The sequence below is a fragment of the Melanerpes formicivorus genome, unplaced genomic scaffold, assembly GCF_026170545.1.
Source record: "Melanerpes formicivorus ecotype bairdi unplaced genomic scaffold, bMelFor1.0.p_v2 SCAF_84, whole genome shotgun sequence".
NCBI lineage: Eukaryota > Metazoa > Chordata > Aves > Piciformes > Picidae > Melanerpes > Melanerpes formicivorus.
This window is the reverse complement of record NW_027142436.1, coordinates 2,041,210-2,062,636: the sequence shown is the minus strand read 5'-3', so window position 1 is coordinate 2,062,636 and position 21,427 is coordinate 2,041,210. Positions and strand designations below refer to the sequence as shown.

At 49.3% G+C, this 21,427-nt stretch overlaps 2 protein-coding genes across 12 annotated transcripts in view; both read right to left on the bottom strand.

Moving 5' to 3' along the window:
- Positions 1-2,242: 2,242 nt before the first annotated feature.
- Positions 2,243-11,638, bottom strand: MRPS10 (mitochondrial ribosomal protein S10). 2 transcript variants are annotated; one of them, XM_068165138.1, is made up of 7 exons: positions 11,556-11,635; positions 8,512-8,570; positions 8,350-8,431; positions 6,004-6,143; positions 5,472-5,580; positions 3,337-3,426; positions 2,243-2,424 (listed from the first exon to the last, which is right to left on the bottom strand). In XM_068165138.1, exons 1-7 carry the CDS (start codon positions 11,589-11,591, stop codon positions 2,338-2,340), a joined length of 603 nt encoding a protein of 200 aa, XP_068021239.1. In that variant the 5' UTR covers positions 11,592-11,635; the 3' UTR covers positions 2,243-2,337. The 2 variants fall into 2 exon arrangements, with proteins under 2 accessions (XP_068021239.1, XP_068021240.1); XM_068165139.1 differs by lacking the exon at positions 3,337-3,426 and having other exon boundaries at positions 11,556-11,638.
- A 4,248-nt stretch (positions 11,639-15,886) lies between these two features.
- Positions 15,887-21,427, bottom strand: part of TRERF1 (transcriptional regulating factor 1) — a 149,972-nt gene continuing 144,431 nt past the window's right edge. For 9 of the 10 annotated variants that reach the window (XM_068165130.1, XM_068165128.1, XM_068165129.1 and 6 more), the window contains 4 exons: positions 20,339-20,452; positions 19,130-19,315; positions 18,441-18,649; positions 15,887-16,366 (listed from right to left, as the gene is read on the bottom strand). In XM_068165130.1, coding sequence (XP_068021231.1) covers positions 16,045-16,366; positions 18,441-18,649; positions 19,130-19,315; positions 20,339-20,452 — 831 coding nt within the window. In that variant the 3' untranslated portion in view covers positions 15,887-16,044. The remainder of the gene's footprint in view (positions 16,367-18,440; positions 18,650-19,129; positions 19,316-20,338; positions 20,453-21,427) is intronic. The other variant, XM_068165134.1, reaches the window with a different exon arrangement.

Sequence of the window (21,427 nt, the reverse complement as noted above, 5' to 3'; positions counted from 1 at the left end):
AAGAGCACAGGGCCCAGCACTGATCCCTGGGGGACACCACTGGTGCCTGGCTGCCAGCTGGCTGTGGCACCATTCACCACCACTCTCTGGGCTCAGCCTCCAGCCAGTTCCTAACCCAGCTCAGAGTGTAGGGGTCCAAGCCACAAACTGACAGCTTAGCCAGTAAAGGCAGAGGTGCTTAATGCAATCTGAAGCTGAAGTTGATGATGGCTTTGCACCTAGCATTATCTCCTTTGACTCCCAGTCACCTAACAGTGAGTCAAAGGAGACACTACTAGGTGTAAAAAGCACTCTTTTGCTACCTGTACTGTTGTTCCCTTTTAAGCTTAAGCAGAGTCTAGCTAGACTGAGTTTATACAGTAAGTAACCCAGTCAATTCAGAACAAGGCCATGCTTTTCCCTGTAGTGAAATAGCCACAGTAACACTTTCTACTATCAAAGCAAATGGTTCTACAAACATTTCATCACAGATGAAAGCCTGTGCAAGTCTCAGACTTGTACTGTGATCCTGCTGTTCTGATAGCAAGCGGTTACTCTGAGTGGCAAAGAGGCCATTTGGACTAGAGGAGCCTAGAAAGGTCTCAGCACGCCTCAGTGTCTGCTAAGACTGTGAGTTTTGACTTAACACAGGTTACTATGCAAGCTGCATGCACACCTGGGATTCAGTTACTGCCAAGGAGCTCTATCAGAAACTGTGGAACCATCTGGCATCTGTAGCATCAAACATTGCAGGAATGTGGATTTTGTACAAATGTTTCAGAATTCAGAGGCCATGTAGCATCAAAAGACTGAGAATGTGTGTTTGTGTGTGTGTCTATATCCGTGCCCAGAAAGGTCATGGAGCAGATCCTCCTGGAGGCACTGCTGACTCAGAAGAATAGTGAAGAGGTGATTGGGAACAGTCAGCAGGGCTTCACCAAGGGCAAATCCTGCCTGACCAACCTGGGGGCCTTCTATGAGCAGGTGACAACATCAATAGCTGAGGGGAGAGCAACTGATGTCGTTTGCCTGGAGCTGAGCAAAGCCTTCAACACTGTCCCGCACCACATCCTGGTCTCCAGGCTGGTGACACATGGGTTGGATGGGTGACCACTAGATGGATAAGGAACTGGCTTGATGGCTGCACCCAAAGAGTGGCTGTCAATGGCTCCATGTCCCAGTGGAGGCCAGGGACAAGCAGAGTCCCTCAGGGATCAGTCCTGGGACCAGGCTTGTTCAACATCTTTGTGGGTGCCATGGACAGTGGCATTGAGTGCACCCTCAGCAGATTTGCTGATGACACCAAGCTGTGTGGTGCAGCAGACAGCTGGAGGGAAGGGATCCATCCAGAGGGACCTGGACAGGCTGGAGAGGTGGGCACAAGCCAACCTCATGAGGTTCAACAAGAGCAAGGGCAGGGTCCTGCAGCTGGGTGGAGGCAATCCCAGGCACAAATCCAGGCTGGGCAGGGACTGGCTGGAAAGCAGCCCTGAGGAGAGAGACTTGGGGGTGCTGGGGGAGGAGAAGCTCAACAGGAGCTCTCAGTGTGCACTTGCAGCCCAGAAAGCCAATCAGACCCTGGGCTGCATCAGGAGAAGTGTGGCCAGCAGGGCAAGGGAGGTGATTCTCCCCCTCTGCTCAGCTCTGGGGAGACCCCACCTGGAGTACTGCCTCCAGTTCTGGAGCCCCTATTACAAGAGGGATCTGAAGGTGCTGGAAGGTGTCCAGAGAAGGGCCAGGAGGATGAGCAGAGGGCTGGAGCACCTCTCCTGAAGGAGTTGGGGCTGTTCAGTCTGGAGAAGAGTAGGCTCCGAGGTGACCTAATTGTGGCCTTCCAGGATCTGAAGGGGGCTACAGGAAGACTGGGGAGGGACTGCTCAGGATCTCAGGGAGTGATAGGACTAGGGGGAATGGAATGAAGCTGGAGGTGGGGAGATTCAGGCTGGAGGGGGGGAGGAAGTTCTTCCCCATGAGAGTGGTGAAGCCCTGGAATGGGTTGTCCAGGGAGGTGGTTGGGGCCCTGTCCCTGGAGGTGTTTACGCCCAGGCTGGCTGAGGCTGTGGCCAGGCTGATGTAGTGTGGGGTGTCCCTGCCCATGGCAGGGGGGTTGGAACTAGATGATCCTTGTGGTCCCTTCCAACCCTGACTGATACTGTGATATATACCATAGCTCCTGACCACAGCATGCAGTCCAGAGCTCCCTACAGCTGTTCAGCCCACATGCACTGGAATGATGAGCAAGAATAACTCACTGAGACAAGAATTGATAAATTACTTTATAAGAGAACTTTTATTTAACAGTAGGCTCTCAGTGTTAGGTTGACAGGAGCAACTCATGGTGCCAAGTACCTGAGGAGTTCATGACTTGACTTCAGTTTCTTCTTCCTGAGGTAGTGTATCCCAAACTGGCTCCTTGATGTGTTCAGGTATTTTCTCTATCTTGGTCTAAAAGGAATGCAAAGCAACAGCTTATTAAACCAACAATTAACATCCAGCTCTGCTCCTTTCTCTCAAGTTGAAAAAAACATCTGATCCTGAGTGCTCCCTGCTCCTTTTCCGAAGCCCTAAACTCACTTCCCTGCATGTGCTGTGTTCTGCACTTGCTTCACTTTCAGGCACCTGAGTACTTAAGAAGGACATTGAGAGACTTGAAGGTGTCCAGAGAAGGGCAACGAGGCTGGGGAGAGGCCTTGAGCACAGCCCTGTGAGGAGAGGCTGAGGGAGCTGGGGTTGTTTAGCCTGGAGAAGAGGAGGCTCAGGGGAGACCTTCTTGCTCTCTACAACTACCTGAAGGCAGGTTGTAGCCAGGAAGGGGTTGGTCTCTTCTCCCAGGCAACCAGCACCAGAACAAAGGGACACAGTCTCAAGCTGTGCCAGGGGAAGTTTAGGCTGGAGGTGAGGAGGAAGTTCTTCACGGAGAGAGTCGTTTGCCATTGGAATGTGCTGCCCAGGGAGGTGGTGGAGTCACCATCCCTGGAGGTGGTCAAGAGGGGATTGGATGTGGCACTTGGTGCCATGGTTTAGTCATGAGGTGTTGGGTGACAGGTTGGACTCGCTGATCTTTGAGGTCTCTTCCAACCTTGGTGATACTGTGAGACTTTACTCATTCTGATTTCAGCTACTTATCTGATTGTGAGCTGCCCCCTAGTGGCCCTTTCGAGCAATACAGCCTCTCTGGAGCGCTGCTGCCAAAGCTACACACAGGATCACAGAATGCTACGAGGCAGGAAGGGACCTTCAGAGATCATAGAGTCCAACCCCCCTGCCAGAGCAGGATCACCTCTGCTGACTTTCTAAAGACTCAGTAGTTACTGGGACTTAGCCTCATAATGTTAATGACGCGAGGTGGAACTTTACCTTTTTGACTTCCATGGCAACTCCTTCAGGTAAGTTTCGTTGCACATACTCCAGGTAGACTGCAGCAGTACTGCTTGTTAGGTGCTTTAACTGCAACAGAAGTTATGGTTTTTAATGAACTACTGCAGTTAATGCTTCCAACAGAATTAAAACAATAAACAATCAGTGTGCTTCTCTGATTCTTCCTGTGGGAGCAAACACCCAACAGCAAAGGCAGCTACTGGAACACCGAACAGAGGCAGCTGAGCTGCACACAACTCTGACACACCATGGTGTAGCTGTTTCACTCCACAAACCTCTGCATACCACCTGTGATCACAGGCACTGACTGTGCTGGAAGTGATGCATCCTAACAGCACAGCTGTCCAACCAAATTAGCTCCAGGTAATGCAAGAATCACCAGCCTCTGCACACTGTCAGAGCTCAGGCTGGTTACAGATTCTGCAACTCTGGAATTCCACTGAATAACAGATTTTGTAGTTCCTCCTGGATGGCAAAAGTAGTGCTTATGGTCTGTGGGCAGACATTGCTCCTGCCTAATGCCTGGGGGTTTAAAGCAGAGTCCCATTTGTGGTAAGCACTGTGCAAATACACAGTAAGACACCCAGGAGCCACACAATGCTGGCAGCAAACCCTTCTTCTAAGAAAGTCAATGACAACTGCATCCTAAACCATAGAGAGGTCTCTACCATCAGCCACACAGCTAGTGGCTTGGATACACTTCCTTTCCTGTATTTCCCCCAACCAGTTTGAATTTGCCACTAGGGCAAAAGTCTGTGTGCTCAGAAACATCAAACAAATACATAGGCTGTGCATTCAGAATAGTGTGTTACCTTTGATATACAAAGGTCAGCTGTCTTCTGCTACTTCCTGCACTCTCCTTCCCAAGCCAAGAATAGAATAGACCAGACCACACCAGGTTGGAAGAGACCTTCAAGATCGTGTCCAACCCATCAACCAATCCAACCCACCCAAACAGCTAACCCATGGCACCAAGCACCCCATCAAGTCTCCTCCTGAACACCTCCACTGATGGTGACTCCACCACCTCCCCAGGCAGCACATTCCAATGGGCAATCACTCTCTCTGTGTAGAACTTCTTCCTGACATCCAGCCTAAACCTCCCCTGGCACAGCCTGAGACTGTGTCCTCTTGTTCTGGTGCTGGCTGCCTGGGAGAAGAGACCAACCTCTGCCTGTCTACAACCTCCCTTCAGGGAGTTGTAGACAGCAGTAAGGTCACCTCTGAGTCTCCTCTTCTCCAGGCTAAGCAACCCCAGCTCCCTCAGCCTCTCCTCACAGGGCTGTGTTCCAAACCCCTCACCAACTTCGTTGCCCTTCTCTGGACACCTTCCAGCAAGTCAACCTCCTTCCTAAACTGAGGGGCCCAGAACTGGACACAGGACTCGAGGTGTGGCCTAACCAGTGCAGTGTACAGGGGCAGAATGACCTCCCTGCTCCTGCTGGCCACACTCTTCCTGATGCAGGCCAGGATGCCATTGGCCCTCTTGGCTGCCTGGGCACACTGCAGGCTCATGTTCAGCCTACTGTCAACCAGCACTCCCAGGTCTCTCTCTACCTGGCTGCCCTCCAGCTACTCTGACCCCAGCCTGTAGCACTGCATGGGGTTGTTGTGGCCAATGTGCAGCACCTGGCACTTGGATGTGCTCAATCTCCTGCCCTTGGACTCTGCCCATCTGTCCAGCCTGTCGAGGTCCCTCTGCAGAGCCTCTCCACCCTCCAGCAGATCAACTCCTGCCCCCAGCTTGGTGTCATGCACAAATTTACTGATGATGGACTCAATGCCCTCATCCAGATCGTCAATAAAGATGTTAAAGAGCACAGGGCCCAGCACTGATCCCTGGGGCACACCACTGGTGCCTGGCTGCCAGCTGGCTGTGGCACCATTCACCACCACTCTCTGGGCTCAGCCTCCAGCCAGTTCCTAACCCATCGCAGTGTGCTCCCATCCAAGCCAGGGGCCAGGAGATTGCTGTGGGGGACAATGTCAAAAGCCTTGCTGAGGTCCAGGTAGACTACATCCACAGGCCTCCCCACACCCACCAGTGAACAACTGAACAAGTGAACCTGTGATCTGACATCTATTACAGCTGGAACATAATTTCAAAGCCTTACCTCCAGACACAGGTAGTGTGTTCTCATTTCATACTGAACCCTGTGCTTCTTGTAAATGTGCACAGATTTCAGGAGGGTAAATCGCTCTATCTTCTTGGGAGGATTATGCCTGAGCAGCAGAGAAAGAGAAGTTCATTTCATATAAAAGATGGTCATGCAAATCATCTGACAGATAATGCTGGAAGTCCTGCTGTCACTTTGACATTTAGAAGATCTACAGGCATTAAGCAGTGGTACAGTTTGTTGTTAGCTCAGGTATCAACAGCATTAGTTTGGGGAAGCCAGAGCACTGGAGGCTGTACTTAGAGTGCTGTCAACCTCCCTCATCTAATGAAAGTATGCTTCTGTGGCAGTGCTGAGTGCAGAACTGCTGCTTTCTCATCACTGCTGTGCTCAAATGGATACCCTGAGAAATGCCATCAGATCACACCTGGTCCTGCTGAAGAAAAAAAGTACTTCTAAGCATAGAGCCTGAATTACAGAGCTGACACAAGGATCTGACATCACCTCACTCTACAGAGCAGTTACTTACACTTTTTCAATGGAGATGCCCAGTTCTTTAGCTGCAAGGACTGCAAAGTACTCATAGCTGTCCAGCACAGCTCTATCATGGCCTTTAACTAAGAGGGACAACCTCTTGTACAGTGTTTCTGGCTCATCTGAAACAGACACCTGCATTTTAAAAGAAAGGGCAAGATTCACCACTCCATGCTCTCCTCAGTTAATGCATGCACTGCACATTTGCCTATGTCACATCTTCTCTGTGCTCCCATTGTCAAACAGGAAAAACCCCACAAAGCAGCCAGTGTTACCTCCTTGTTTCAGTTTATCTGCAAGAGGCTGACTGTATTACCTTGATAGAATAGAACAGAACAGAACAGAATAGAAGAGAATAGAATAAACCAGGTTGGAAGAGACCTTCAAGATCATCGTGCCCAACCTATCATCCAACACCACCCAACCAACTAACCCATGGCACCAAGCACCCCATCAAGTCTCCTCCTGAACACCTCCAGTGATGGCGACTCCACCACCTCCCCAGGCAGCCCATTCCAATGGGCAATCACTCTCTCTGTGTAGAACTTCTTCCTGACCTTCAGCCTAAACCTCCCCTGGCACAGCCTGAGACTGTGTCCTCTTGTTCTGGTGCTGGCTGCCTGGGAGAAGAGACCAACCTCTGCCTGTCTACAACCTCCCTTCAGGGAGTTGTAGAGAGCAAGAAGGTCACCCCTGAGTCTCCTCCTCTCCAGGCTAAGCAACCCCAGCTCCTCAGCCTCTCCTCACAGGGCTGTGTTCCAAGCCCCTCCCCAGCTTTGTTGCCCTTCTCTGGACACCTTCCAGCAAGTCAACCTCCTTCCTAAACTGAGGAGCCCAGAACTGGACACAGGACTCGAGGTGTGGCCTAACCAGTGCAGTGTACAGGGGCAGAATGACCTCCCTGCTCCTGCTGGCCACACTGTTCCTGATGCAGGCCAGTATGCCATTGGCTCTCTTGGCTGCCTGGGCACACTGCAGGCTCATGTTCAGCCTACCATCGACCAGCACCCCCAGGTCCCTCTCTGCCTGGCTGCTCTCAGCCACTCTGACCCCAGCCTGTAGCACTGCATGGGGTTGCTGTGGCCAATGTGCAGAACGTGGCACTTGGATGTGTTCAATCTCCTGCCCTTGGACTCTGCCCATCTGTCCAGCCTGTCGAGGTCCCTCTGCAGAGCCTCTCTGCCCTCCAGCAGATCAACTCCTGCCCCCAGCTGGGTGTCTTCAGCAAATTTACTGCTGATGGACTCAATGCCCTCATCCAGATCATCAATAAAGATGTTAAAGAGCACAGGGCCCAGCACTGATCCCTGGGGCACACTACTAGTGCCTGGCTGCCAGCTGGCTGTGGCACCATTCACCACCACTCTCTGGGCTCAGCCTCCAGCCAGTTCCTAACCCATACCTTGATAGACAGTTCCCATTCTTGTAAGGGAAGGCAAAAGTGAAGAACTATCTAACTTCCAAACATTTAGTAGACCAGGAAAGGGAATGCCAGGTACATGTTAAGGACAGCACTAGCACAGGCAAGAATGAAACTTGCTGTTGAAGCCAGTTTGCAGCAGCAGTATTTGCATGCTGAGTAGCAGTGTGGGAACTCTTCCTACTCTCCCTTTGCTGGGCTCTGTACAGTAACTGGAACACTATGGGCAGTGACTAGAATGCTCACTTTACCAAGTCAGATAAAAGTCTACTTTAAACACAGCAGGCTTTCCAATGCATATTATCCTCTCAGTTTGTTCAAGGACAAGTTTATGAGTGTCAGGTTGAGCTTCTGTTTCTGATGGGCTGGGCTGGCTGATCGTCTGAGAGGCCTTCATGTGCCCAGAAAGCACTGTTACTCCCACAGGTTGGCTCCCAGGCAATTTAGCACAGTAAATCCAACATCTAACAGACAGGGCAGGAAGCCTGAGCCTGCACTGTGGTTCTGGCTTGATGTAGCCTAAAACTACCACAACTGTGGATCTAGTACTGCCTGTAAAACTTTTGCCTTGCTTACATGGTTGAGCTCTCCGTTTCCAAGCCAGAGAGGAGGCCCTCAGGCTGCCTAAGCTGCTGCAGGTGCTGAACTGAGTGTGGCCAGAAAGCTGGTATCTCATAGAGTTACAGCTGCACAGGGAAGGAGCAAAGTGACAACAAAGCAATTCTGAGCTGTTAGAAATCTTGCTGAAAAACTCTAAAAACAAAGTCTCAGATACCAGGGATAAAACCAGTTCCTCTCTCTACAGCAAACTGGGCATCATTCAGGTGTGCCTTTAAAGAGCTGCAATGAGGGAAGTAAAGTGTTCCTGTAGCTCCTTATTACCAAGACAATACCCAAACTGCTGTTCCATGAAACACTCACCAGAGGATTAGCCTTAGGCTCCTGTGTATCAGCATGGGACCCAGCCAGCCCTGCTGCTCTCAAGGCACAGTTTCTAGACACACTGCAATGGGGAGATGTTAAAGTTCAGCTGTTGGGGAGTGTGGAAAAGGGGAAAGGAGGAGGAGAGCCTTCTATACTCACGGCAGGAAATGCTGCTTTGGGGTAATCCTGCTTGCATAATTGACAGGAAAAACTGCTCCCTGTGTGAGAGAAACAGGAGGTGGGTCAGATTTTTATCACAAGGCAGAAAGCAGACAGTCAATATGCTTTTATTAAAGGTTACTTGCTTGCATGGCCAGAGCATAAGGCACTCCTAGGCAAGGATCTGCCAAACTAGAAAGATTGCTCTGTTAAAAGATGCAGGAAGGGAGAAGCATAGAGACCTATTTTAGTGTAAGAGAGGACCTAAAGTAAAGGAATGCATTAAGGGGAGAATACAGCAGTATGCACTTGCTACTAACAAGGCAGTGGGACAGCAACCACAGAGCACTTCTTGGGAGAAAAATGTGTTTTGTTTGGCATCAGAGACCATTCCTGTATGCCACAGCATCACCAAGGTTGGAAGAGACCTCGAGGATCATCGAGTCCAACCTGTCACCTCAGACCTCATGACTAGACCATGGCACCAAGTGCCACATCCAATCCCCTCTTGAACACCTCCAGGGATGGGGACTCCACCACCTCCCTGGGCAGCACATTCCAATGACCAATGACTCTCTCAGTGAAGAACTTTCTCCTCACCTCCAGCCTAAACTTCCCCTGGCACAGCTTGAGACTGTGTCCTCTTGTTCTGGTGCTGGTTGCCTGGGAGAAGAGGCCAAGCCCTTCCTGGCTACAACCACCTTTCAGGTAGTTGTAGAGGGCAATGAGGTCACTATGCTACTTCCTCCTTAGTATTCCTTGCACAGAACAGCATAGATTAGTTTCATTAAATGGCAATCACAAGTTAGGACTTGCAGTTGAAAACAGGATCCTAAGAATGCCAAAATTCCACCTTTAACTGGAAATTGTCTGGGTTTTTCCAGCCAAAAAAAATTCCTGGTGATTTTGACCACCTGTTTCCTGAAGAGGACATTTAAACAGAAATACTGTAATATTAAATAAGCCACATTTAAAAGATGGGCTTTTTTTCCTGTGTTAAAAAGGGAATACAACTGTTAATCAAGATGCAGTGTTACTGGTTTTCATACCAGAAAAATCACTCCCTTCTGAAAAGTTTGTGCCTTCTAGCCTCCTTCCACTAACTCTCAGTTTGATTAAGTTACAGGCAAATTGCAGTACTCTCTGCAGTCCTTCTCCAGAGGCTGAGGGAGCTGGGGTTGCTTAGCCTGGAGAAGAGGAGGCTCAGAGGAGACCTCATTGCTGTCTACAACTAGCTGAAGGGAGGTTGTAGCCAGGAGGGGGTTGGTCTCTTCTCTCAGGCACCCAGCACAAGAACAAGAGGACACAGTCTCAAGCTGTGCCAGGGGAAGTTTAGGCTGGAGGTGAGGAGAAAGTTCTTCACTGAGAGAGTCATTGGTCATTGGAATGTGCTGCCCAGGGAGGTGGTGGAGTCACCATCCCTGGAGGTGTTCAAGAGGGGATTGGATGTGGCACTTGGTGCCATGGTCTAGTCATGAGGTCTGTGGTGACAGGTTGGACTCGATGATCTTTGAGGTCTCTTCCAACCTTAGTGATTGTGTGATACTGTGAACCCCCTCCTGGCTACAACCTCCCTTCAGGTAGTTGTAGAGGGCAATGAGGTCTCCCCTGAGCCTCCTCTTCTCCAGGCTAAACAACCCCAGCTCCCTCAGCCTCTCCTCACAGGGCTGTGCTCAAGGCCTCTCCCCAGCCTTGTTGCCCTTCTCTGGACACCTTCAAGTCTCTCAATGTCCTTCTTAAGTACTCAGGTGCCTGAAAGTGAAGCAAGTCCAGAACACAGCACATGCAGGGAAGTGAGTTTGGGGCTCCAGAAAACGAGCAGGGAGCACTCAGGATCAGATTTTTTTTCACCTTGAGAGGAAGCAATCACTCTCTAGAAAACAAAACCAGCAGAAAACATCGGCAGCAGAAAAGGATTTCCCGTGGGGTTTTTACTTTGTGAAGCCAAGATTGGAAGCTTTAAGGCTGTCCTGTGAGGACAGACTGAAGGAGTTGGGGCAGTTCAGTCTGCAGAAGAGAAGGCTCCAAGGTGACCTCATTGTGGCCTTCCAGTATCTGAAGGGGGCTACAGGAAGGCTGGGAGGGACTGCTCAGGATCTCAGGTAGTGATAGGACTAGGGGGAATGGAATGAAGCTGGAGGTGGGGAGATTCAGGCTGGAGGGGAGGAGGAAGTTCTTCCCCATGAGAGTGGTGAAGCCCTGGAATGGGTTGTCCAGGGAGGTGGTTGAGGCCCTGTCCCTGGAGGTGTTTAAGCCCAGGCTGGATGAGGCTGTGGCCAGGCTGATCTAGTGTGGGGTGTCCCTGCCCATGGCAGGAGGGTTGGAACTGGATGATCCTTGTGGTCCCTTCCAACCCTGAATGATACTGTGATACTATGATACACTGTTGGCACATGAGGTACAAACCCCAAACAAACCTATCTGTCGTTATCCTTCACACCGAGAGCAACACCACCGGAACAGGGCCGCAGGGACGCCTCTGAAGCCCTGCTGCAGGGATGAGGGCCGGCAGAACACAACCCTCACCCACCACACAAATTCCCTCATTCCGCCGGCCGGCAGAACACAACCCTCATCCCGTCACACAAATTCCCTCACTCCCCCGGCCGGCAGAACACAACCCTCACCCACCACACAAATTCCCTCACTCCCCCGGCCGGCAGAACACAACCCTCACCCACCACACAAATTCCCTCACTCCCCCGGCCGCCATCCCTCCCGCAGGGCTCCAAGCGCTTCCCTGCAGCCCTGTTGTTGTGAAGCGCAGCCCCGCACTGCAACCCGGCCCCCTGCAGGCCCAGCCACAACACAGCCACTCGCGGTCCCGCTGCCCACAGGCGCGCACCGAGGGCAGCCCGGCTCCAGCACACCTCGCACCGGGACGCCGCAGCGTGCCGAGCCCCGGCGCCTAGCCACGCGGCTGAGCCTACGCGGGAGGAGCTGCTCCTTGTCCCTCTCCCCTCGGGAGTGAAGGCAGCATAGAAAAGCGGAGGAGGAGGAGGAGGTCGGGGCTCGCCCGCTTCTTTTGCACCCACGCAGCCCACCTGACAGAGCCGCCGCCACAGCCGCCCCGCCGCCATCTTGTCTCCGCCCCCACGCCGGCGACCATGGGCAGCTCCCCGGAACGAGCGGCAGCCTCATCCGCCACCAGGTGACCGACAGCGCCCCCGACGGCGGTGGCGGAGCAAACACGGCAGAGGCACTGCGGCACCGGCGGGCGGGGCCGAGCGCGAGGGCTGGGGCGGCGGGCTGGGAGCTCGCATGGCGCCGCGCGAGCTTCTAAGTCACTTCCCTACCCCCGTTCCCGCCTACCCCGAGCACTGCCTCAGGGAAGGACCTGCACTGTAACTGCTTCTCCTCACCTCCGCCCCGCCAGCGCCTCCCCCCGTGCCCCTCGCACACGCTCTGCCTCTTGTTCTCAAGGATAAAACGTTCCCTCCCCCGCTGCCGGGCGCAGGCGAGCGGGAATCGTTAAACCTTCTGATCCCGAGGCAGGGCAGGTGACAGGGCTGGCTTGGTTATTTATTTTCCTCAGTCCGAGAAAGATGACGTTTTGCAGTTTTCTTCCTCTTTCCGAGAACTTTTCAGCGCAGCTCGTTCTCCCCGCTGCTCGCTGATGTGCTCCCAGCCCCGGGGAGCTCAATGCACTCAACGTCTGCTTATGGGCTCCCAGCTTCCGGAGCGCTTCGGTAAACAGCTGTACACACACCAAGCCTTCAGCCTTCCCCTCTGACCAGTCCTTTAACAAGAAGCCTACGAGCCTGTTAGCGTAAAACCCAGCCAGCTCGGTTGTACCACAGTATAAACATGACTGGAAATGTCCTATCACCCCTTCCTCTTGTCTTCTCTCTGTTTTAATGAACACAGGAGCAGCAGTTACATTGTAATGCAGATTCTGATCCGGGCCAAATATTTAAAGGGGAAACGAAAAGTACTAGCGACCCGCACCAGAACAAGAGGACACAGTCTCAAGCTGTGCCGGGGGAGGTTTAGGCTGGAGGTTAGGAAGAAGTTCTTCACAGAGAGCTTGGCCATTAGAATGTGCTGCCCAGGGAGGTGGAGGAGTCACCATCATTGGAGGTGTTTAGGAAGAGACTGGATGGGTGCTTGGTGCCGTGGTTTAGTTGGTTAGATGGTGTTGGGTGACAGGTTGGACTTGATGATCTCGATGGTCTTTTCCAACCTGGTCTATTCTATTCTATTCTATTCTATTCTATTCTATTCTATTCTATTCTATTCTATTCTATTCTATTCTATTCTATTCTATCATAGTATCAGTCAGGGTTGGAAGGGACCACAAGGATCATCTATTCTATTCCATTCCATTCTAATTCTATTCTACTTCACATCACTAAGCCATTCTAATACACACATCCAGGTAGGCAGTAACCTGAAATTAAAGTGTGTGCAAGTCAAATGCTAACAGCAGGAGCCTCAAAGCAGCATAGATCACAAGCTATATCAAATGTATATTTTATTTGGTTACTTTCTCTGCCACCTAAAATTACAGTCTGCTTTTTACACTAAGACACCTAAAATATTTACAGCCATCTTCTAATAAAATAACAATTAAATATTGAAAATAAGATTTTGTTTTTGTTGTTGTTGTTGTTCTCATAAAATATGTTTTCTATATATGTACAGGTTTTATCAAAGAGGACTAAGTTCAAGAGTGAACAGGTTTCCAACATCAACCATCAGCAAGGAAACAAGTTTTATGAAATAAAACTGTGTCCAACTTATGTACAAATAGGCAGAACAGCATCTGTTTAACATCAGCCAATGCAACACAATGATAAAGTCAATGCTTGAGGCCTAAATCATGCACTGCTTAAGAAATGTGCATTTCTTTTCTTCTCTTTCTTGTTGGTTTTTTTTCCTTTAATGAGTAACTTCTTTGGTTATTATTGTTCTATTATCTTGGCTGCACAATAAAACAAAACCCCATGAATGTTACAGAACCAGGCATATATATGTGTGTATATGTATTTATATATATACTAGGTTTAGCACAGATACCTGTCCAATGGTTGCTAGAAAAGTTCCACCGTAGATTCTTCAATATAAAGCTGCTCTTCTGAATCAAGCCCACAACTTTCTACTACATTTCACTCTGTTCTCCGAGCAGAGCTCTCACTGTCTTCAATTACCACTCAGCTTCAACACTCAGTTTTTTCCCCACCACGTAACCTGAAAACTTGTTTCCGCTTTCCAGCCTAGCAGCCCAGTCTCAGAAAGGTCCTTGAAAGTTCAAAATGATGCAAGTTTGGAAGAGGGGAAGTAGACTGCCAGGTTCTAATACCGGCTCCTAAAGGCCAAGACAAGTTACCACTCACAAGAGCCTTCCACTTTGCAAACCACCAAGACTTGCACAACCTGCAAAACTGATTAGCAGAGGCTCTAATGGGCAGCATACAGACTAACACACAGTTTGCTGAAGTGGGGTTGTGTGGCCCATGTGTCACAGTATAGACGGAAACAACTGAGGAGTGTGTTGCCTGGCAGTTTGGGGAAGAAAAGGCAGCTGCTGTCTGATCTCCTGAAACTCACAAGTCCAGGAATTGAGAACATCATCCTTTATATGTAGCAGAGGGAGTGAAGTTCCACCTGCTGGTCAGAACCACCTTAAAAAAGCACATCTGGAACAATCTCTAAAACCACTAAAGTAAACCATGTACACAGAAACTTCACTAACTGGAAACAGAGAAGTGATTTCCATTCTCCTGAATGGCTGTTCTTTAATATCAGAACATTTGACCTGAAGTAGAAACTTCAGGTCATTTGGCTTCACATATTTGGCTTTGACAGAGAAAGCACCTCTCTGCCAGTGACTCTGGTTTTGAGCTTTTGTGGTCTGGTATGCCTATACAAAAGTGCCATGATTTACCCTCATTTTGCATAGTTATACAAGGAAGACAGATAGTAGAAGGTAAGGTCCACCATCTCTCAGATTCTGCTTAAGGAGCTAGGAATGTAGCAAAACAAACAAACAAACAAACAAAACCGAACCAAAAACCCCAAACCAAACAAAACCACCCCCAGAACAATTAAGACAAACCCCAAATCATGGAAAAAAAAAACCCAAAACCAAACAACCAACCCTGGAATCTGGAAGATCTGAAATCAGTCTTACACAACATCTTATAAAGTCAGCAATACTCTTCTACTGTGCAAAATTCACAAGAAAAATCAGTGCTCCCACCTGTGAAAGCTCTAACAGCAGTACTCATATTCTGTAAGTCAATGTCCATTCAACCTAACTCCAGCTCTTCCTCAACCCTTTTATTCCACAAGGTACAATTATTTTGAGATCCTATTTGCTTAGAGAACCAAACCTAAGTTTATACAAGACACCCGGCATGTAGGTCTGAGCCTAGGAGATGAGAAACTCAACAGCAATGGGAACTCATCCTTGGAGTATGCTTTACTAAACAAACAACGTTTGAATTCCATGTAACAAGGAGGACTGAAAACGGCACCAGAGGGACATTTCATGCCCACAAGTAACAGCTAATGTGCTGAAGGCATATACTTCATCAATCTCTGCTCTGCAGGCAAGAATGTCTCCCTGTATTTGCCTGGGGAGAGAGCAAGCTCCTGCCTTGCTCAAGCATACACCCTCCTAAAACCACTGAGATAGCTATTCACCAGTGTGATTTATTGTCACAGCAAAAGATATTTCCAGTGCAATCCAATTACCAAGGCAGTGGGCTTGATTCACATCAGATGATGTGAACCACAGTACAATCATCTTCTTTCTTCAGTCCTTGAATTATGTCATTTTCAAATCAGCACATCAAAATCTGGCTAAAAAAGAAAGCTCTGAAATGTACAGTGTAACCAATGCTTTCACAAACTGCCTAACATGTATGCATTAAGGCAAGACAACTGAAGAAGTACTGCCATACTACAGATGATACAGTCACTCTTGTAATTATTTCACAGTTAAATCAGATTTCACCCCCCCCCACCCTCCACCTCCCTTAAAATGACAGCACAAAGACAAAGAGCATAATCATCTCCTTAACAGAGATGGCATTCAGTCTCCAGAAGATGCTGGAAGCCATCCAGCAGGGGCCAAAAAAACAAGTATGTTCCATCCAAAGTGTGTGAAAATCATTCTTGCAATTGGACCACAGCGAAACTTGGAAGGTAGAGACCCTACAGGAATCATCTGGAGGGCAGTGACAGCAGAACTACCAACTCCTGGCCTTGGAAGTCACCAGCAAAATGAGCTCAGATCAAAACACCTTCTAAAGAATATTTGTACCAATTATTTATTTTCTTTTGAGCCCCCCCACCCCACCCCCAAACACAAATTAATAATAAAAAAATAAACCAAAACCCAAACCAAACAAAAAAAAGGCAAAAACCAAAAAAGAAAAAGGCAGATTTAATTGTCTAGACCTGGATAAAAGAATTATCATTTTCAACAAGTAGTTTACAATCAGTAGGGAATAAACAAGCAGTCCAGGCTTCCTGACTGACCCAGGCAGGGTGTGCTCAGTGGCTGTCTTTACCCAAGGACTTTATTTACAACTCAGCATCATCCTGCAGCAGGTCGGCATCTTCATCGTCCAACAAGAGGTCAGCATCCATGACTTCATTTTCCTCCATGACATCACCCAGCTCCTGAACGACGTCATCATCAATGTCACCCACGCTCTCCACGTGTTTAGCCAAGCTCACGTGATCCAGCGGGATCAAACCGTGCCCAGCCGGCCCAGTAGTTCTTGCGATAGTGGCTGCCATTTCTGCGGCTACGGCGGCCTTCTGCGCCTTCTGCCGCTGCTGCTCCTCCTGCTGCCGGTGAGTCTTCATGTGAGCATTGCGGCTCTTGATTTTGAAGAACACCCTGAAGTTTGAGAGGAGGGGGGGAGAAAACAACAGAAACAGAAGTGAAATGCATTGCTTATTTTTTTTTTTAGAGAGAAGAGAAGAGAAGAGAAGAGAAGAGAAGAGAAGAGAAGAGAAGAGAAGAGAAGAGAAGAGAAGAGAAGAGAAGAGAAGAGAAGAGAAGAGAAGAGAAGAGAAGAGAAGAGAAGAGAAGAGAAGAGAAGAGAAGAGAAGAGAAGAGAAGAGAAGAGAAGAGAAGAGAAGAGAAGAATAGACCAAGTTGGAAGAGACCTTCAAGATCATCGTGTCCAACCCTTCAACCAATCCAACACCACCTAAACAACTAACCCATGGCACCAAGCACCCCATCAAGTCTCCTCCTGAACACCTCCAGTGATGGTGACTCCACCACCTCCCCAAGCAGCACATCCCCATGGGCAATCACTCTCTCTGTGTAGAACTTCTTCCTAACCTCCAGCCTAAACCTCCCCTGGCGCAGCCTGAGACTGTGTCCTCTTGTTCTGGTGCTGGCTGCCTGGGAGAAGAGACCAACCTCTGCCTGTCTACAACCTCCCTTTGATGAAGTGAGCCAAAAAAGACACAACAGCCTATCAGTACGTTTGCTTCCTTGCTCTAAAATAGAAGTCAGTGAAGTCTGCAAGGCCATGGTGAGAATTTCAGGGACAGGCTACCAGATTTATACATCCTGACAGTATCAAAAAGGCCTCCTGCAACTCTGATGGAGGTATTTTGTAACTCTCGTATTGTCTTTAGTACCACAGCAAACTCCTGGCCAAGCTGTCAGCCCCTGGCTTGGACAGCAGCACTCTGAGCTGGGTTAGGAAGTGGCTGGAGGCTGAGCCCAGAGAGTGGTGGTGAATGGTGCCACAGCCAGCTGGCAGCCAGGCACCAGTGGTGTGCCCCAGGGGTCAGTGCTGGGCCCTGTGCTCTTTAACATCTTTATTGATGATCTGGATGAGGGCATTGAGTCCATCAGCAGTAAGTTTGATGATGACACCAAGCTGGGGGCAGGAGTTGATCTGTTAGAGGGTAGGAGAGCCCTGGAGAGGGACCTTGGCAGGCTGGACAGATGGACAGAGTCCAAGGGCAGGAGATTGAACACATCCAAGTGCCAGGTTCTGCACATTGGCCACAGCAACCCCATGCAGTGCTACAGGCTGGGGTCAGAGTGGCTGAGAGCAGCCAGGCAGAGAGGGACCTGGGGGTGCTGGTCGGTGGTAGGCTGAACATGAGCCTGCAGTGTGCCCAAGTGGCCAAGAAGGCCAGTGGCATCCTGGCCTGCATCAGGAATAGTGTGGCCAGCAGGAGCAGGGAGGTCATTCTGCCCCTGTACACTGCACTGGTTAGGCCACACCTTGAGTCCTGTGTCCAGTTCTGGGCCCCTCAGTTTAGGAGGGAGGTTGACTTGCTGAAGCATGTCCAGAGAAGGGCAATGAAGCTGGGGAGAGGTTTGGAACACAGCCCTGTGAGGAGAGGCTGAGGGAGCTGGGGTTGCTTAGCCTGGAGAAGAGGAGGCTCAGGGGTGACCTTACTGCTCTCTACAGCTACCTGAGGGGACGTTGTAGCCAGGTGGGGTTGGTCTCTTCTCCCAGGCAACCTGTGACAGAATAAGAGGACACAGTCTCAAGCTGTGGCAGGGGAGGTTTAGGCTGGAGATTAGGAAGAAGTTCTTCCCAGAAAGAGAGATTGGCCATTGGAATGTGCTGCCCAGGGAGGTGGTGGAGTCACCATCACTGGAGGTGTTTAAGAAGAGCCTGGATGAGGCACTTGGTGCCATGGTTTAGTTGACTAGATGATGTTGGGTGATAGGTTGGTCTTGAAGATCTTGAAGATCTTTTCCAACCTTATTGATTCTATTATTCTATTCTATGATAAATTGTGCAAGGGCAGCATCCCCAGTGTCCCATGCAAAGCAGTCTGTGAAGGTGTTGGAAGGAGGAGACGTCACCTAAGGGGAAATCCTTCTTTTGAGAAGCTCAGAGCAAAAGGAGGAGTTTGTTGCAGCACTATTCATTTGGAATATAACCAGGCAAATGGGGAGCAACACTGCTTGTGCATTGCTATTCACTCACTTGCCACACTCCTTGCAGGGGAATATTGTGGTGGGGTCGGTCTCGCCGCTGGTGGTGCTGTGGGCAGGTGAGCTCTTGATGGAGCAGTAGCCGCTCTGAGTACCGGATTTGTGCTTAGCCCCCGGCACGGCGCAGCGTGGCTTCGGCACCTGGTTCGTACCTCCGTGGATGCGGGCGTGGCCATTGAGTGCTTGTCGGGAGCTGAACACCTGAGGGCAATGAGGTGGAAGGAAGAGAAGAATGGATTAAACCCCCCAGGAAACGCTGCACTCAAACAGGAACTGCAAAAAGAAGCATGCTGGATGCAGTTTACAATGGAACGACTGCACACATCTAGTATGCACAATCTACTTGGCCAAATGCTGCTTCCTCTTAGCTGTATTCCACCAGGGTCATAATGAAAGCAAGCAGAGAGTTCTCCTGTTATCACAGTTATGTACCAGAAAGGCAATCAGAGCTGTAACCATGCTGTGTCAATTAGAAATACTGTCTCTCAGGATTCGGTTTCATGTACATATCAGCACATCACCTATGGTTTTGTGAGGTGGGAATTAAGAGCAGGCAAAATGACATGCCCAAAGATACTCAGGTGGTATCACTGACCAGGAATAGTCTAGAACTGATCTCCACAATCAGAGCTCACTAGTGTACAACCCCTCCCTGCTCTTGTAGATACCAAACACACGTACAGCACCACAATTTGGCATTTCACAGATGAAGGACGAAGAAAGTGACAGACTCTGAAGGGCAGGCAGATCTATAGGTCCAACAAGGGGGATAGCTGGTGGGTCAGGAGACTTCTGCATTTCCCTTTCTTCCTTTCTATCTTCTTCGATGTCCTCATCTTCCTCTAACACTTCTTCTTCTCCACTTGTCTGAAATAGCGCAGTTAAACAATACTACACATGCAGTCAAAGACAGTACTAGGTAACAGGACACACACAGTACTGGAACAGCATGGTACTTAAAAGACTGCTTCATGGTTTCAGTGTTTTTTCCCCATCCTGAATGAACTTCTGGCCTTGGTGGAACTACCAGCCCTCAATGGACAAGCTACAATTCACAAAGCTTCCCTGCAGCGCTCCAAACATCCTCCATGCCCTGATGTAGTTGGGGATGTCCCTGCTTAGTGCAGGAGGGTCGGACAAGGTGGTTTCTAAAGGTCCCTTCCAACCTGGTGCATTCCATGATTCCATCTGTATTGCAAAGCTGTGGCTCCAAGAATCTACAGGTGTCCAGGTGCAGTATTTTGTGTTAGAATGGCAATGTATGCTACACACACGCTCAGATTACAGGATTCAACAAACCCCAAACAACAACACAACAGACACACAAACCAAACCAAACCAAAAAGCCCCAACAAACATCTCTTAAGACTACTCAGACTACTGATAATACAGATCTTACACACCAAGAATTGCATTGCCAGTCTGTGTAAATGGTATCTGTACTGGAGTTGTGTTTAGAAAAGGCCCAGGTACAGGAATACTTTACCTGCTCCATCAGCAGCAAACCCCACTACTGCTGGACTGGAGTTAGATAATGCACTCATCAAAATGCTTTTGAGTCACTACTGTCCAGGAACACAGAGCCTTGGTGTAATGGAGGTCACAGAATGCTCCTACAGGACATGATTGGTCTAGTGAAAGGGGCTCCTGGCCTTGAACAACCTGGTCTAGTGGAAGGTGGCCCTGCCCATGGCAGGGGGTTTGGAACTAGATGAGCTTTAAGGTCCCTTCCAACCTAAACCACTCTGTGAATAAATCCATGAATAATTTACAATTACAGAAACATTTGGGTTGGAAGAGAACTATGTATCTAGTTCAACCTCCTCCTCAAAACAGGACAAACATAGAAACAATCAACTCTTGAACTTCCTCATATTCCTTCAGGCTTACCATGCATTCCTCTCTCTTTTTCTCTAGGCGTGTTCTGTGCTTCCGTCCCAGGCGCAGGATCTTTTTCCAGGTGTAGTAATACTCCACGCACTGTGCAACCGTCTTGGACTTAACCTGCAGTTCAGTAATTGCAGGAACAATCCAGCCTCAGTGTTTTGCTTCAATTCAGCACAATGTTAGGACATTCAAAGAGAATAGAGTAGAGTAGAGTAGAGTAGAGTAGAGTAGAGTAGAGTAGAGTAGAGTAGAGTAGAATAGAATAGAATAGAATAGAATAGAATACAATAGAATAGACCAGACCAGACCAGACCAGACCAGACCAGGTTGGAAGAGACCTTCAAGATCATTGCGTCCAACCTATCAACCAATCCAACACCACCTGAACAACTAACCCATGGCACCAAGCACCCCATCAAGTCTCCTCCTGAACACCTCCAGGGATGGTGACTCCACCACCTCCCCAGGCAGCACATTCCAATGGGCAATCACTCTCTCTGTGTAGAACTTCCTCTTAACCTCCAGCCTAAACCTCCCCTGGCACAGCTTGAGACTGTGTCCTCTTGTTCTGGTGCTGCTTGCCTGGGAGAAGAGACCAACCTCTGCCTGTCTACAACCTCACTTCAGGTAGTTGTAGAGAGCAATAAAAGGCAGGCTTTCTTTCTCAAACATTCAAATGGAGGGGGAAAAAAAGCCAGCTTGACTGCAACAGGAAGGGTATTGCAGAATAATGGCTTGCAGTTAATGTTTTCCAGTCAAACCTGGGGCTCTCTAGACTTCAGTCAGAAAATGACTGCCTACATACTTCTGGAGTTCAAGTGCACCAACACCACTGAGAAATCCAGGAATTAAGACTTGGTTCCTATGAACACAAATGTTTTTCAACATTCAAGCTAAAAAGTGACGTTATTCTGCCCTGATACGTGTACTCCTTGTACTTCCTGCTTTGTGGCAGAACATGAAGATTAAGCCCAAACATGTCCTCTCTGTCTTAACAGATTTCAGCTCTTTTTGGCACAAGGCTTAATGTCAGTGACTCAGGTACCTTTTAAGAAACTGCCAGAGATGATAGCAGAGCACTAACTTTGCCCC

What these genes read in the sequence shown, in the direction of transcription:
- MRPS10 (XM_068165138.1), bottom strand. Translation starts at nt 11,591, where the DNA reads ATGGCGGCGGGGCGGCTGTGGCGGCGGCTCTGTCAG. An exon ending in TGTGGCGGCGGCTCTGTCAG is followed by an intron (nt 8,571 to 11,555) that starts GTGGGCTGCGTG and finishes TCTCTCACACAG; the next exon opens with GGAGCAGTTTTTCCTGTCAA. An exon ending in CCAAAGCAGCATTTCCTGCC is followed by an intron (nt 8,432 to 8,511) that starts GTGAGTATAGAA and finishes TCCCCATTGCAG; the next exon opens with TGTGTCTAGAAACTGTGCCT.